This window comes from Pongo pygmaeus, chromosome 1 (genome assembly GCF_028885625.2).
Source record: "Pongo pygmaeus isolate AG05252 chromosome 1, NHGRI_mPonPyg2-v2.0_pri, whole genome shotgun sequence".
NCBI classification, from domain to species: domain Eukaryota; kingdom Metazoa; phylum Chordata; class Mammalia; order Primates; family Hominidae; genus Pongo; species Pongo pygmaeus.
In genome coordinates, this window is record NC_072373.2 from 75,935,677 (window position 1) to 75,953,280 (window position 17,604).

Here is a 17,604-nt window from a genome sequence, read left to right on the forward strand (position 1 = left end):
GATCAGCTGAGGCCTCTGTTGTGATTGTATCACAGGTCAACTTCTCCCCCTGCCCTTACTCCCTTGCGGGTGTTGTCCTTCAGAGCACTCCCCAATAAACCTTTCTCTTACAAACCAGGTGTGGTGACTTATGCCTATAATCCAAGTACTTTGGGAGGCTGAGGTGGGCAGATCATTTGAGGCCAGCAGTTCAAGACCAACCTGGCCAACATGGTGAAACCCGTCTCTACTAAAAATACAAAAATTATCCTGGTGTGGTGGCACGCGCGTAATCCCAGCTACTGGGGAGGCTGAGGCAGAGAATTGCTTGAACCTGGGAGGTGGAGGTTGCAGTGAGCCAAGATCGTGCCACTGCACTCCAGCCTGGTCAACAGAGTGAGACTCTGTCTCAAAACAACAATATCAACAAAAGGACTTTCTCTTACCAATCTCCATCTAAAAGCCAGGTTCTGGGGAAATGACCTAAGTAAGACAAATGGGCTGATTTTCTCCCCCAGGAGAAATAAATTGATGTATAGTGATATATCTGTACTATTTTTCTCTCTGTTTTCCTTTAAGTTGCCAGTATTTTTTGTTCCTTTTATGTTCCTGTAGTAACACGTAGAATTTCATTAGGACATTGAGTCCTAACAGCAGCAATAAAATGAAAGCTGGATTATTTTTTGCCTATAAAATTGACAAGAAATAATCCAGCTTTCATTTTACAGCTGCTGATAGCTACCCAAAATAACATTTATAGCTTCCCAAAATAGCATTCTTGACCTACTCTGTGAGTTAGGGGAGAAGATGGAGTCCATGAAATTAAGTAAGTTTAATTAAACTCCAAGGAGAGCAAACTCATAACCTTGACATTATTTTGCCATCCTCTGTCCAACTGGGCTAATAGGCTTAGATAGAAAGCTTATTAAAAAGTGAAATTTAAAGATTATTTCTATAAACCTTGCTACTCCTACTAATGACAATCATCAAGAGGAATCTAAAGATTGTATATGTGAAAGCCTTTCTATTTCTCTCATAGATTCTGGTTGAAGATGGCAGATTGATCACATGAAATTATCTCCTCTCCCACCTAAGACCCCACTAAAATTAAAAGATAACTTATTCCACAGAGCAAAAACTGAAGAACCCCTGAAAAAAGATGGCCCTCAAGTGAAATGGCTGGTTCCCACCTAATCATCCTAAACTAAATAAACAGAACAAAAGGACCCAGGGAAGACAGCAGTAACATAGAAAGAAGAAACTCTTTTTAAAACTCTAAAATTTTCTGAGAAGTAAGAGATTATGTGATACCCATTTTAAAACAAAAACAGAATGCTGTTAAAAAAATAAGCAGAGAGCACAAAAGATATCTTAGAAATTAAAAATGTGATCCCTTAAAGTAGCAGTCACCAGGGACTGGTTTTGTGGAAGAGTTTTTCCATGGACAGTGGTGGGGGGGTTGGGAGGATGGTTTGGGGATGAAACTGTTCCACTTCAGATCATCAGGCATCAGATTCTCATAAGGAGCACACAACCTAGATCCCTCACATGCGCAGTTCACAATAGGGTTCACGCTTCTGTGAGAATCGAATGCTGCCACTGATCTAAGCTCAGGCGGTAATGGTCGCTTGCCAGCCACTCACCTCCTGCTGTGCAGCCTGGTTCCCAGCAGGTCACAGACCAGTACCAGTCCACGGCCTGGGGCTTGGGGACCCTTGTAAAGAATAATATGGTTAGAAGGGTTAAAAGAGAAAGTGAAATCTCTCAGAAAACAAACAGTAGAAAATAGAAAATAAAAGAGATGTAAAGGATCAATCTAGAAAGGCCAACATCCAAGCTGTAAATTTCTGAAAAAGTAAAGAATAAATAGAGAGGAACTATCAAAGAAATAATACTAGAAATTGCCCCTACCCACAAGACAGTAGTCTACAAATGGAAAAAAAACCCCAAATACCTTGAGCAATGACTGAAAAAGGTAATTCACACAAGGATTTGTCATTGTGAAATTTTAAAACTCCATAAAGAGAAGAATCTAAAGCTTCCAGAGACGAAAAATGGATCCTATTCAAAAGAGCAAGAAAGAGAACAGTATCAGAATTCTGTCGTCAATACTGAATGCTAGAAGATAATTGAAGCAATGCTTTCAGAATTCTGAGAAAAAAAAAATACCTTTCAAACTGGAAGATAGATTTAAAGACATTTTCGTGTATTCGAGGACCCAGAAAATTTATTTCTATCTTTCTCTGACTTTCATTAAGAATACACTTCAACCCTCTCCCTCTCCCTCTCCCTCTCCCTCTCCCTCTCCCTCTCCCTCTCCCTCTCCCTCTCCCTCTCCCTCTCCCTCTCCCTCTCCCTCTCCCTCTCCCTCTCCCTCTCACCCCTTTCTTCGGTCTCCCTCTCCTTCTTTTTTCTCCCTCTCCCCTCTTTCTTCGGTCTCCCTCTCCTTCTTTTTTCAGTCTCCCTCTGTTGCCGAAGCTTGACTGTACTGCCGTGATCTCGGCTCACTGCAACCTCCCTGCCTCGGCCTGCCCAGTGCCTGGGATTGCAGGCGCGCGCCGCCACGCCTGACTGGTTTTTGTGTTTTTGGTGGAGACGAGGTTTCGCCGTGTTGGCCGGGCTGGTCTCCAGCTCCTGGCCTGGAGTGATCTGCCCACCTCGGCCTCCCGAGGTGCTGGGATGGCAGACGGAGTCTCGCTCGCTCAGTGCTCAATGTTGCTCAGGCTGGAGTGCAGTGGCATGATCTCCGCTGGCTACAACCTCCACCTCCCAGCCGCCTGCCTTGGCCTCCTAAAGTGCTAAAACTACAGCCTCTGCCCCGCCGCCACCCAGTCTGGGAAGTGAGGAGCGTCTCTGCCTGGCTGCCCATCGTCTGGGATGTGAGGAGACCCTCTGCCCGGCCGCCCCGTCTGGGAAGTGAGGAGCACCTCTGCCCGGCCGCCCCATCTGGGAGGTGAGGAGTGCCTCTACCCGGCCGCCACCCCATCTAGGAGGAAGTGAGGAGCGCCTCTGCCCGGCCGCCCCGTCTGGGAAGTGAGGAGTGCCTCTACCTGGCCGCCCCGTCTGGAAAGTGAGGAGCGCTTCTGCCCGGCCGCCCCGTCTGGGAAGTGAGGAGCACCTCTGCCCAGCTGCCCCGTCGGGGAGAAGAGGAGCGCCTCTGCCCGGCCGCCCAACGTCTGGGAAGTGAGGAGCGCCTCTGCCCGGCCGCCCCGTCTGGGAGGTGAGGAGTGCCTCTGCCCGGCCGCCACCCCGTCTGGGAGGAAGTGAGGAGCACCTCTGCCCGGCCGCCCCGTCTGGGAGATGAGGAGCACCTCTGTCCGGCCGCACCGTCTGGGGGGTGAGGAGCGCGTCTGCCTGGCCGCCACCTCGTCTGGTTGGAAGTGAGGAGCGCCTCTGCCCGGCCGCCCCGTCTGGGAAGTGAGGAGCACCTCTGCCTGGCCGCCACCTCGTCTGGGAGGAAGTGAGGAGCGCCTCTGCCCGGCCGCCCATCGTCTGGGATGTGAGGAGCGCCTCTGCCCGGCCGCCCCGTCTGGGAGGTGAGGAGCGCCTCTGCCCGGCCGCCCATCGTCTGGGAAGTGAGGAGCGCCTCTGCCCGGCCGCCCCGTCTGTGAGGTGAGGAGCGCCTCTGCCTGGCCGCCACCTCGTCTGGGAGGAAGTGAGGAGCGCCTCTGCCCGGCCGCCCATCGTCTGGGATGTGAGGAGGGCCTCTGCCCGGCCGCCCCGTCTGGGAAGTGAGGAGTGCCTCTACCTGGCCGCCCCGTCTGGAAAGTGAGGAGCGCTTCTGCCCGGCCGCCCCGTCTGGGAAGTGAGGAGCACCTCTGCCCAGCTGCCCCGTCGGGGAGAAGAGGAGCGCCTCTGCCCGGCCGCCCAACGTCTGGGAAGTGAGGAGCGCCTCTGCCCGGCCGCCCCGTCTGGGAGGTGAGGAGTGCCTCTGCCCGGCCGCCACCCCGTCTGGGAGGAAGTGAGGAGCACCTCTGCCCGGCCGCCCCGTCTGGGAGATGAGGAGCACCTCTGTCCGGCCGCACCGTCTGGGGGGTGAGGAGCGCCTCTGCCTGGCCGCCACCTCGTCTGGTTGGAAGTGAGGAGCGCCTCTGCCCGGCCGCCCCGTCTGGGAAGTGAGGAGCACCTCTGCCTGGCCGCCACCTCGTCTGGGAGGAAGTGAGGAGCGCCTCTGCCCGGCCGCCCATCGTCTGGGATGTGAGGAGCGCCTCTGCCCGGCCGCCCCGTCTGGGAGGTGAGGAGCGCCTCTGCCCGGCTGCCCATCGTCTGGGATGTGAGGAGCGCCTCTGCCCGGCCGCCCCGTCTGGGAGGTGAGGAGCGCCTCTGCCCGGCCGCCCATCGTCTGGGAAGTGAGGAGCGCCTCTGCCCGGCCGCCCCGTCTGTGAGGTGAGGAGCGCCTCTGCCTGGCCGCCACCTCGTCTGGGAGGAAGTGAGGAGCGCCTCTGCCCGGCCGCCCATCGTCTGGGATGTGAGGAGGGCCTCTGCCCGGCCGCCCCGTCTGGGAAGTGAGGAGCGCTTCTGCCTGGCCACCCCATCTGGGAAGTGAGGAGCGCCTCTGCCTGGCTGCCACCCCGTCTGGGAGGAAGTGAGGAGCGCCTCTGCCCGGCCACCCCATCTGGGAAGTGAGGAGCGCCTCTGCCCGGCCGCCCCGTCTGGGAAGTGAGGAGCGCCTCTGCCTGGCTGCCACCCCGTCTGGGAGGAAGTGAGGAGCGCCTCTGCCCGGCCGCCCCGTCTGGGAGGTGAGGAGTGCCTCTGCCCGGCCGCCCCGTCTGGGAGTTGAGGAGCGCCTCTGCCCGGCCACCCATCGTCTGGGATGTGAGGAGCGCCTCTGCCCGGCTGCCCTGTCTGGGAGGTGTACCCAACAGCTCCAAAGAGACAGCGACCATCGGGAGTGGGCCATGAGGACGATGGCGGTTTTGTTGAAGAGAAGAGGGGGAAGTGTGGGGAAAGGAAGGAGAGATCAGATTGTTGCTGTGTCTGTGCAGAAAGAGGTGGGCATAGGAGACTCCATATTGTTCTGACTAGGAGAAATTCTTCTGCCTTGGGATGCTGTTGATCTATGGCCTTTCCCCCAGCCCCGTGCTCTCTGAAACATGTGCTGTGTCAACTCAGGGTTAAATGGATTAAGGGCAGTGCAAGATGTGCTTTGTTAAACAGATGCTTGAAGGGAGCATGCTCTTTAAGAGTCGTCACCACTCCCTAATCTCAACTACCCAGGGGCACAAACACTGCAGAAGGCCGCAGGGACCTCTGCCTAGGAAAACCAGAGACCTTTGTTCATGTGTTTATCTCCTGACCTTCTCTCCACTATTATCCTATGACCCTGCCATATCCCCCTCTCCGAGAAACACCCAAGAATGATCAATAAATGCTTCATAAATAAAAAAAGAATACACTTCAATAAAAACAGGATATAGATCAAGACAGAGAAAAACATAGAATCTAGGAAATAGTACAATGCAATAGCAAAGAAGCAGGCCTAGAGAGCAATCAATACAGACAGAAACAAAACAGCAGTTTCCACATATGAGGCTCTAGGAAAATAAGAAAATTGACTGCAGCCAGGTGCGGTGGCATGTGCCTATAGTCCTAGCAATTAAGGAGGTGGAGGCAGAAGGATAGGAGTAGTTAGAGGCTGCAGTGAGCTATGAACGCTCCTATGAATAGCCAGTGCACTCCAGCCTAGGCAACATAGCAAGAACCCATCTCAAAAAAAGAAAAAAAAAAGACTACTTTTCTGACGTGTATGAACATTTGGGGGTAAACTAGTGAAAAAATGGATTGGGATTCTAATTAGGTTGTTAACAACCTGCTGTAGTCTGAATGTGTCACCCAAAATTCATGTTGAAACTTAATTTCCAACGCGATAATATTAAGAGGTGGGGCCTTTGGGAGGCACTTAGGTCTTGAAGGCACCTCCTTTGTGAAGGGGATTAGGGTCTTTATAAAAAAGAAGTTTCACACAGAGTTCGGCTCTTTTTGCCCTTCTGCCTTCCTTCTGCCATGTGAGGATGCAGCAAGAAGGCCCTCACAAGATGCTGAATGCCTTGATCTTGATCTTCCAGCCTCCGGAACTGTGAGAGAGAAATATCTACTGTTCATAAATTACTCAGGCTGTGGTATTTTGTTATAGCAACACAAATGGTCTAAGGTATTCAAGAGTTGCAGAAAGAAGAAATACGATTATAGTACAGTTTAGAGCACCACAGTGAACAATATCTACACAGACAAACACAGATGATTAATTTAACTAAAATTATTATATAATTATAACAGAACTATGGGAAATGGATGGAAGGATTGTAAAAGGATCTAATCCACTTGACTGCAAGTTCCACAAAATCAAGGCGTTGTCTGTTTTGTGCCTCTGGCACCCCCAGCACATAGAGCAGAATTTGTCATATAGTAGTTGTTCAATTAATATTTTTGTTGAACAAGTAAACTCTTTCTACTATGCCAGGAAGTCAACTGATGATTTCTAAAAGTGATAAATCAAGAGGCAGTTTTATAAAGATATTATCAAGAATATGGGCATAAATCATAAAGAAACAGGTAAAATGGAAAAAAAAGAGGGGAGATTGTTTCTAGGACAAATATTGGGAAGTAATTTGGAGGAATAGGTCAACAAATTATTGTTTGTTGACCAGGCAGGGTGGCTCACACCAATAATCCTAGTACTTTGGGAAGTTGAGGCAGGTGGATCACTTGAGGTCAGAAGTTCAAGACCAGCCTGGCCAACATAGTAAAACCCCATCTCTACAAAAAATACAAAAGTTAGCTGGTGTGGTGGTGCACACCTGTAATTCCAGCTACTCAGGTGGCTGAAGCACAAGAATCACTTGAACTCCTGAGGCAGAGGTTGCAGTGAGTTGAGACTGCACCACTACACTCCAGCCTGGGTGACAGAGCAAGACTCTGTCTCAAAAAAATAATAATAAATAAAAATAAAAATAAAATTTAGCTTTCAGGATTCCATGTGACCCTTTGAGATAACTGTGCTGTTGTCAAACCAAGGGACTGGGAATTTCTGCATTGTACATTACATGACAATGTTTGAGTAAGAGGAGCTGAGATAACTGCTAGAGGTGAGTGGTGGGTACTTGAGGTTTTTATTAATTCTTTTTTTTTTTTTTTGAGACAGAATCTTATTCTATCACCCAGGTAGAGTGCAGTGGTGCAAAATCAGCTCACTGCAACCTCTGCCTCTCGGGTTCAAGCAATTCTTGTGCCTCAGCCTCCTGAGTAGCTGGGATTGCAGGCATGCGCCACCACACCTGTCTAATTTTTCTGTATTTAGTAGAGATGGGGTTTCTCCATGTTGACCAGGCTGGTCTTGAACTCCTGACTTCAGGTGATCTTCCCGCCTCGGCCTCCCAAAGTGCTGGGATTACAGGCATGAGCCACTGTGTCTGGCTCTGAGGTTTTTATTATATAATTCTATCTACTTTATGTGTACTTGAAAATTTCTAAATAAAAAGCTAGAATAAAGATGAGCTCCCAATAAAAGAAAAGGTGTTAAATCAGTTTCCCTGAGCAAAGCATTTGTTGGTACATATTCTTGATGTTTCAGTGAGTCAACTTAGAAAAGAAGGAAGCCATTTTCTTGTAAATATTTTCCTTTATAAATTATATTTCTGATTTTGTTTTTGTTAAAGAGAGTGGCCTAAAACACAATAATGATTTCATCTCTTTTCTGCTAAATAGGCCTTGGCCTGCTACACACCTGAATGAGAGAAACTCAGGGGAATCTAAGTAGGAAGCAGAGTGTTGATGAGTCAGCCTGTGGCACACTTTCTTTGACTGATACTAAATCAAAGCTGCAGTTAATGACTAGGCCTGCTTCCTTTTTGCTGAAGTGTTTGTTCTGGGAGTAACAATAAAATTGAAGGTGTAGCTATTAATAGACTCTAATGTCTCCTTCTTTTTCTGATAGTGTTTGTTTCAAAACTCCAAGTTTTGCTTGTGGACACTTAGATAAGTCATAATTTGGATAATCATTTTCTTATTGAAACTCCATTTGTGGTTTCAGCTAAATGAAAAACGATGTCTTCTTTCCTGACCTAAACTATTTGAATCGGTTGTTTATACATTAAATTGTGCCAAGCCTAGTCTTCCCTCACAAAGGCTGTGCTTTGCTGGTCTTTGGGTGATTCATTTACTATATGAACATAAAAATTATAGTTCACAAAGTTGTTGTAAGAATTAATTAATGTTTGCTGTGCACTTTATGATCCTCAGATGAAAGGCACTAAGGAAGTGCAGTGTATCTACATAAAATAATAAGACCAGTACACATTATAGAGAATGTTGGGATCTTTCTGAAAGGTAGAGCATTAAATCTAAGTAACTCCAGATAATTCTAAAGTTATCTTTGTTAGTGTTCGCAGAAGAATCAAACAATATTTGGAGGAATATAATGAAACTCAAGAGATTTTCAGGTGTATATGTTAACTAGCAAAAAAAAAAAAAAAAAAGTAGTATCCACAGTGGCTTATGCCTGTAATCCCAGCACTTTGGGAGGCTGGAGGATTGCTTAAGGCCAGAGGTTCAAAACCAGCCTGGTCAACACAGTGAGACCCTGTCTCTACAAAAGAAAAAAATATATATATACATATATATACACACATACTTATATGTATATATACACATACATGTATATTTTTTGAGACGGAGTCTTGCTCTGTTGCCCAGGCTGGAGTGCAGTGGCACAATCTCGGCTTACTGCAAGCTCCGCCTCCTGGGTTCATGCCATTCTCCTGCCTCAGCCTCCCAAGTACCTGGGACTACAGGCACCCACCACCATGCCCAGCTAATTTTTTTGTATTTTTAGTAGAGACTGGGTTTCACCATGTTAGCCAGGATGGTCTCGATCTCCTGACCTCGTGATCCGCCCGCCTTGGCCTCCCAAAGTGCTGGGATTACAGGTGTGAGCCACTGTACCCGGCCAAGAAAAAAAATTTTTTAATTAGCCGAGTGTGGTGGTGTGCACCTGTAGTATCAGCTACTTAAGAAGCTGAGGTGGGAGGATTGTCTGAGCCCAGGAGTTCAAGAGGTCAAGGCTGCAGTGAGCTATGATAGTGCTACTGCACTCCAGCACCATCCTGGGCAACAGAGCAAGACCCGATCTCTGAAAAAAAAAAAGGTAGTATCCAATAATTCTCTTGTAGACTAATAAAATACATCCTTTTTGCTTTTGGACACCTAAATATCAAAAAGAAAAAAAGAAAGAAGTGAAAAAAAAAGTATATGCTCAATGTTCAAAGAATGCAGCCTAAAAACAATAATGAAGATTCTTGATTCTTGAGATTTTTTCCTAATGAGATATGCATTTATTAACTAGTCAAAAAGAGTCTATAGGAAGTATTTGAGCCAGACACAGTGGCTAATGTCTATAATCCCAGTGCTTTGAAGGCTGAGGTGGGAGGATTGTTTGAGGCCAAAAGTTCAAGACTAGCCTGGGCAACATAGCAAGACCCCTCTCTACAAATAATAAAAAATTAACACCAGGCATGGTGGTTCATGCCTGTAATCCCAGCTACTCAGGAGGCTGAGGCAGGAGAATCACTTGAACCCAGGAGGTGGAGGCTGTGGTGAGCTGAGATCACACCATTGCACTCTAGCCTGGGCAACAAGAGCAAAACTCCATTTCAAACAAACAAACAAAAACAAAAACAAAAATAAAAACAAAAACTTAGCCAGGCGTGGTGGCATGCGACTGTAGTCCTTACTTGGGCATCTTAGGTAGGAGGATCATTTTAGCCCAGGAGCCCAGGAGGCTGCTGTGAGCCATGATCATGCCACTGTACTCTAGCCTGGGTGACAGAGTGAGGCATTGCCTCAAAAAAAAAAAAAAGAAAAGAAATATTTGATCTGATTTCACTCCTCAAAGTTTTACATGCGAGTTGGGGGAAGACAGTTCAATGAGAGGGGAGGAAGAGAGAGTTGGGTCAACATGGCCAGCACGGTGGCTCATGCCTGTGATCTCATCACTTTGGAGACTGAGGGGAGTGAATCACTTGAGGTCAGGAGTTCCAGAGCAGCCTGGCCAACATGGTGAAACCCCATCTCCACTAAAAATACAAAAAAATTAGCTGGGCGTGGTGGCACATGCCTGTAATCCCAGCTACTCGGGAGACTGAGACAGGAGAATCGCTTGAACCCAAGAGGCGGAGGTTGCAGTGAACTGAGGTTGCACCACTGCACTCCAGCCTGGGCGACAGAGTGAGACTCCGTCTCAAAAACAAACAAACAAAAAACTGGAGACCAAAATGCTTGAGATTAGACTTTGGATTTTTCCTGGATTTTAAAATATTTGGGCCAGGCGCAGTGGCTCACGTCTTTAATCCCAACACTTTGGGAGGCTGAGGCGGGCAGATCACCTGAGGTCAGGAGTTCGAGACCAGACTGACCAATATGGTGAAACTCCGTCTCTACTAAAAATACAAAAAATTAAGGTCTGGCGTGGTGGCTCATGCTTGTAATCCTAGCACTTTGGGAGGCTGATGTGGGTGCATCACGAGGTCAGGAGTTCAAGACCAACTTGGCCAAGATGGTGAAATCCGTCTCTACTAAAAATACAAAAAATTAGCCAGGCATGGTGGCAGATGCCTGTAATCTCAGCTACTTGGGAGGCTGAGACAGAGGATTGCTTGAACCTGGGAGGCAGAAATTGTAGTGAGCCAAGATTGTGCCACTGCACTCCAGCCTGGGCGACAGAGTGAGACTCAGTCTCAAAAAAAAAAAGTGTGTATACATAATGAGATCTCTCAGGGATGAGACCTAAGACTAAATATGAAATTCATTTATGTTTCTTTTCTTTCTTCTTTTTTTAGAGAAAAAAAACAAAACCTGTCAACCCCACTGGAGTGCAATGGCATGATCATAGCTCACTGCAGTCTTAAATTATTAGGCTCTTGGGCTCAAATGATCCTTCTGCCTTAGCCTCCCAGTAGCTAGGACTACAGGTACAAGCTGCCACACCTAGCTAATTTTAAAAATTTTTTACAGATGAGGTCTCGCTACATTACCCAGGCTGATCTTGAACTCCTGGCCTCAAGCGATTTTCCCATCTCTGCCTCCTGAGTAACTGGGATTATAGGAGCTAGCCATGGTGCTCAGCTCATTTATGTTTCATACATACTTTATACACAGAGCCTGAAGTTAATTCTATACAGCATTCTAAATAATTTTGTGCATGAAACAAAGTTTGTGTACATTGAACTGTCAGAAAGCAAATGTGTCACTGTCTTGGTTACCCATGTGGACAATAAGTGTTTGTTCGGCATCACCATCATTCCTGACTCAAAATTTATGTGCTATTGATAAACAATAATTTTCTGACACTTATTTACACAAAAGTAAATTCACACACAAGTGGGAGGGTCTTGTTTCCTTTGAGGATGCTGAATAAACTGTGTTGTGCGTCTGCATTTTGACTACAACTCATTACATGAGATCAGGTGTAGGATTGTTCACTTGTGGCATCATGTCAGTACTGAAAATGTTTCAGATTTTGGAGTATTTTCGATTTTGGATTTTCAGATTAGGGATGCTCAACGTGTATTACCTCTCAAATTTTCTACTTCCCTTGCTACAATTCCGTTCTCACTAGTAAACTCTCTGGTTTTCCAGGGCCCCTGATGGTGGGAAGAGAGAGCCCCAGAGAGTGGTAAGAGTTTCCAGACGCTGGAAAGAGAAATGCTTTATGACATTATGGCCAGTATATAAGTGTCCTGAGTTTGGTCTGTGTGAATTGCCTTCAAGACACTGTTCATATCTGGGTAATGGAGAAAATCCAGTTTATGAATCTCCAAAGCTGAGGAGCAGTCACCAGGCAGTGGTGATCTTGCCAAGTATTCTGCTAAGGAGAGCCTGCCAGAACAGTCAACCCTTAAGCCATACTTCCACTCAGTGCCCCAAATTGTTACACACTTCCACTTGACAACCATCTGTCCTGATGAGACCATACTAGAGAAGCCATATAGTGCAGTAGTCAAGAGAGTAGACTTCAGAGCTAAGCAGCTGCAGTTTGAATCATGACTCTGTTATTATTCATTGTCACCTTGGGCAAGTAGCCAACCCTTCTGTGCCTGTTTCCTCATATGAAATAGTATGCTAACTGTGCCTACCTCACAAGGATGTTATGAGGAGCTAGGATAAGTAAAATGATTCAGACAGTGCCCAGCGTATAAGTGCTAAAAACAATTATGCAAAAAGCAAGTTCCGGGTAGGACTATGATAAAACTAGTTTAGGCCCAGTCTATTAACTCATTTTGGTAAAATATTAGGAAAAAATTATAGAACTTGTTTACATTTTGTGATTATTTGTTGCTTCCCCATTTTCGTCTATTTCTTTTGCCTACAAATTTGTTTCCCCATAGCTGTTAACAGTGATTCCTTAAAAAGGAAAAGGGCCTCTGGGCTTTTTTTCTAAGGTAATCGAGGATGGTTAGAGAAGGCTGAAGAGATGGTTTCTCAGACAGCCTTGTGAGGAGAAACATAGATGGTGTGGTGGCAACTGTGTAGAACAAAGGAATGCAGGTCAAATTACATAAACCCCTGAGGGAAGAAATAAGTGTCCAAAGGTGTTGCTGGATCTCAAGATCTGTTTTTTTTTTTTTAGAGACAGGATCTCACCACGTTGCCCAGGCTGGTCTTGAACTCCTGGGCTCCAGTGATCCTCCCACCTTGGTCTCTCAAAGTGTTGGGATTACAGGTGTGAGCCAGCATCACGCCCAGCCTTCATGATCTCCTCATGAACAAGAGCTGATTTAAGCTTGGCCCAATGCTTACTCTCAGCGTACAAAAAGACAGTCTCCAATTGTTCAGTAGATAAAGTTGTTTGTAATACAAGTAAACTCTTGGTTAATACCCAAGGATGTGCTTTTTTTTGTGGCTGTTTTCCTAGGGTATCGAAATACATGGTATCCCATATATTCTTTGGGTGATTTAGAACACTGATGCACTTTTTAATTCGCTCTGACCTTCAATAAATTTATTTATTGAAGGTCAGAGCGAATTAAAAAGTGCATCAGTGTTCTAGGCTGCAGTGCAGTAGCACGATCATAGCTCACTGAAGCCTCAGTTCCTGGGTTCAAGTGATCCTCTTGCCTTAGCCTCCCAAGTAGCTAGGATTACAGGTATACACCACCATGCCTGGCTAATTTTTTTTTTATTTTTTGTAGAGACAGGGATCTCACTATGTTGTCCAAGCTGGTCTCAAACTCCTGGCCTCAAGCAATCCTCTGGCCTCAGCCTCTCAAATTGCTGGGATTATAGGCATGAGCCACTGCACCCAGCCCAGTAAATATTTCTGAGTCTTCAACCTCTTATGAAGGTCAAAACCAAACTGATCTCTTGGATTGATTCCAAAATCTCCACTGAGTATACTGGAAAATATGTTTTTGCATATTCAACAATATTGGGTAATTTTTCCTCCTACTCTTTAGCAGGACGACTTCACAGTCCAGATCCTGCAGCAGATTGCCAAGCTCAATTTCCAGCTCTATCACAGTTTTGACGAGTGACCGCTGGGCAATAACTTAACCTTTCTCTTTCCTACGTTTCCTCATTTGTAAAATGGTGATAATAATAATAATACCAATTTATAAAGCTGTTGTAAGAATTTAAATGAGTTAGTACAATTAGAACAATGCCTGACACAACCTCAGCACTCAATTAAGATTAGCTGCTAGCTGGGCATTGTGGCTCATGCCAGTGATCCTAACACTTTGGGAGGCTGAGGTGGGTGTATCACTTGAGGTCAGGAGTTCAAGACCAGCCTGGCCAACATGATGAAACCCCATCTCTACTAAAAATTAGTCAGTAGTGGCTGGGTGCGGTGGCTTACGCCTTTAATCCCAGCACTGTGGGAGGCCGAGGCAGGTGGATCACGAGGTCAGGAGTTCAAGACCAGCCCGACCAACGTGGTGAAACCCCATCTCTACTAAAAATGCAAAAATTAGCAGGGCGTGGCGGCATTCACCTGTAATCAAAGCTACTCAGGAAGCTGAGGCAGGAGAATCGCTGGAACCCAGGAGGTAGAGGTTGCAGTGAGCTGAGATCACGCCACTACACTCCAGCCTGGGTGACAGAGCAAGACTCCATCTCAAAAAAAAAAAAAAAAAAAGAAAAAAAGAAAAGAAAAAAGAAAAAACAGGATGGAAAAAATCTACAGATGCCTTAAAAACTGTTTTAGGTTTTTATATCAGTTGCAGGAAACATAAGCACACTCAGATTATATCAAGTGGTAGATGGTTTACTAAAAAGATATTCAGGGAAATTTTAAAAAGAAAGTAAAGACGAATCTTAGCCACAAATCTCAGCCAATCAGGAAAATAGGAAATGGCAAGATCACTGGATCACACAGGAATAATGTGAATCTGAATACAGCTGAACTAGACAGAGTCAATACTGTGGTTTCTGAACTAAAAACTTCTTCAGGATTCAGCACAAATAAAGCATCCCCTCTGCTGCAAGAACTTGCCAACATTTCCTGAGTGCTCAGCTATTGACATCGTATCTTTTCTCTACGATTCTGTTTCTCTCAGGATGACTTTTCTGCCGTTGCTCCTAATACCAACTAATTGACCCCCTAAATCTATAGATCAAATACCAGATAGATTGTTGCTAAGGTCCTGATGACACAGCTGTCACTCCAAGTTCTTTCATAGGAAGCCAGCCAGTCAGTCAATCGTTTGCTGTTCTTGGGCCAATGGCACTCACCTGGTCCAGTCAAGAGGAACAAACACATCCACTTATTCTGATGCCCAGGGATATCGCATTGTTAAAGATTTCACTAGAAAGAGGCTATGGTACAATTAGTCCTTCCAGTGAAATAGACTGTTCTTTGAATATATATACATAAATATACGTATATGTATATATATCAAAACAGGGTCTCACTTGATCACACAAGCTGGAGTGCAGTGGCGCCATCTTGGCTAACTGCAGTCTTGACCTCCCAGATTTCAAGCAATCCTCCTGCCTCAGTCCCATAAGTAGCTGGTACTACAGGCGTGTGCCAACATGCCTGGCTAATTTTTGTGTTTTTTGTAGAGATGGGGTTTCACCATGTTGCTCAGACTGGTCTTGAACTCCTGAGCTCAAGCAATCCACCCTCCTCAGCCTCCCAAAGAGCTAGGATTATAGGCATGAGCTACCATGCCCAGCCTTGTTCTTTGATTATATTTGAATCATGTAAAAATGTTTGGTGGTATTATCAATGACAGAATTCAAAGCTTTAAGCTAAAAATAATAATAATAATAATACTTTTAGGCTCTCACCAGTAAGATTAGAGATTATCAGAATGAGAAGAGAGGTCCTTCAGTCCAAACTAGCAATATCCTATCCATGACACTGGCCAAGACAATGTCCATACCAGGGTCCTATCAGGCTTGTGGAAGATACTCTAAATATTTAAAACAGACAAAGTTTGATGCACGGAATTAGTTACATAATTGTTATGAGAGGCAATCCAGAGATTAGCCACCAACAACACTAGTTAAAAGGGACAAAAAGAGGAAAATGTTTTACAGGGGCCCAGGGACTAGCGTTACCTGATGGAAGCCTGCTCAGCCTCAGCTGGGGCCATGAAGGAAATAGCTGTTGCCCAGGATTCCACCTGAAGCAGGAGGAAGAGAATCAGCAAGAAGTAACTTGGCTTCTTTTTCCTCCTTCTTAGCCAAACACACCAGGAAGGCAGCTGACACAGGAAGGCCAGTCCTTACTGTGATTCAGGGATCAAGTAAAGCAAGAAATGGATCTGGAGGTAAACAGTCTCAGGACCAGCCCTGTGTCTTATCATTAACTGAGTCAAATGGGTTATTACTATCATTAAAAAGAGAAAGCCATTCAATCTTTAGATTAGCTAAATTTACTTGAGATATCTAAGAGAGTCAGCACTGTTATAATCTAGACTGAGTACATTGGAATGAGTAGAACTGGATTTGAATCCTAGTTCTGCTATTTACTGTGTTTTATTTGGAGTGAGTTATTGAACCATCCCAAACCTCAGTTTCTTATTCTGTAAAACGGCAGTAATAATATCCATCTTCCAGTATTGTAAAGATTCAATATAATGAGTATAAAGCTTCTAGATGTGGGGGATGCTTACTTTTTATGATGGTGGTCTTAAATACCTGGGCTCAAGAGATCTGTCCTCCTCAGCCTCTCAAAGTCCTAGGATTACAGGCATAAGCCACTGCGCCTGGCCAACAGGGAAATCTTGCCATGTCCCTCTTCAGCCTTTCAGACTTTGCTCTTAAAATAGAGAATAGCCCAGTGAGGTGGAGCTTGCCTGTAGTCCTAGCTACTAAAGAGGTTGAGACAAGAGGATCACTTAAGCCCAAGAGTTTGAGATTACAGTGAGCTATGATCGTGCCACTGCACTCCAGCCTGGAGTGAGACACAGTGAGACCCTGTATCTCATAAATAAATAAATAAATAAATAAATAAATAAATAAATAAAAATAATGGATAATTTTTTCAATTTATGTTCCATGCAATATTTGGGACATATACTAAAATACTATTGTTTATTTAAAATATAAATTAGTTTAACATCCTGTACGCTATCTGGCAAACTTATCTTAAAATAAAGCTCAAATGATTTGAAGATATTGAAAAAATAAATAAAGCTCAAAATTCCTACTTTGGCTTCCAAGGTCTACCTGCTGGCCTCTGTGGCATCTTCTTTGTTTGCTAGGCTCCCTCTGAATCTGTATACTTTCTTCAGCCAAACTGGATTTCTGTTAGTTCCTTGAATATACCACACTTTTTCCTACCTCAGAGATACTGCACATGCTATCCTCTGCCCTGAAACATTTTACCCCTCATTTGCCTAGCTAATTCCTACTCATCCTTTCACTTCAGCTTAAACATCACTTTCTTGAGGAAACTTCTCTGTTCATCAGACTAGGTCAATTCTTACTGCTAAACATCCCCATGTACTTTGGCCTTCAGGACACTTAACATACTTGTGGTTATTTAATTATAAGTCTTCTATCTTCCACACTAAACTATAAGCCTCTGAGGGAGAGACCCTGTCTGTTTTGTTTACTGTCATATCAACATAGCACGGCCGGACACAGTGGCTCATGCCTGTAATCCCAGCACTTTGGGAGGTTGAGGTGGGCGGATCACCTAAGGTCAGGAGATCAAGACCAGCCTGGCCAACATGGTGAAACCCTGTCTCTACTAAAAATACAAAAATTAGCCAGATGTGGTGGCAGGCGCCTGTAATCCCAGCTACTTGGGAGGCTGAGGCATGGGAATCATTTGAACTCGGGAGACAGAGGTTGCAGTTAGCCAAGATGGTGCCACTGCACTCCAGCCTGGGTGACAGGAAAAAACAACAACAACAAAAAAAACCAAAAAAACATAGCGCGGTGTCTGTGGTGTTATGTGGCACATAGGAGATTACCAAATATTTGTTGTGATTGTAATAAAGTGAATGCAAATTAATTTTATTCTGTGACTTTTATATCATCACTTGAGAACATTTGTGACTCAATTAGATGTTGCAGAAACAAGGTTAAGTATCTTTGCAGAAAAAAAACCCATAAATGAACATTTCAATTTTGGTAGTTAAAATATTTTTGCAAAAATGTAGAAAATAATTCTTT

At 45.2% G+C, this 17,604-nt stretch overlaps 1 protein-coding gene across 1 annotated transcript in view; it reads left to right on the forward strand.

Annotated features, from left to right (window-relative positions):
* Nucleotides 1-13,505, forward strand: part of LOC129037806 (large ribosomal subunit protein eL30-like) — a 54,469-nt gene extending 40,964 nt beyond the window's left edge. The window contains exons 3-4 of the mRNA XM_054490001.1: nt 11,611-11,647; nt 13,428-13,505. Of these exons, the coding sequence (XP_054345976.1) occupies nt 11,611-11,647; nt 13,428-13,505 (115 nt within the window). The remainder of the gene's footprint in view (nt 1-11,610; nt 11,648-13,427) is intronic.
* The last annotated feature ends 4,099 nt before the right edge of the window (nt 13,506-17,604 follow it).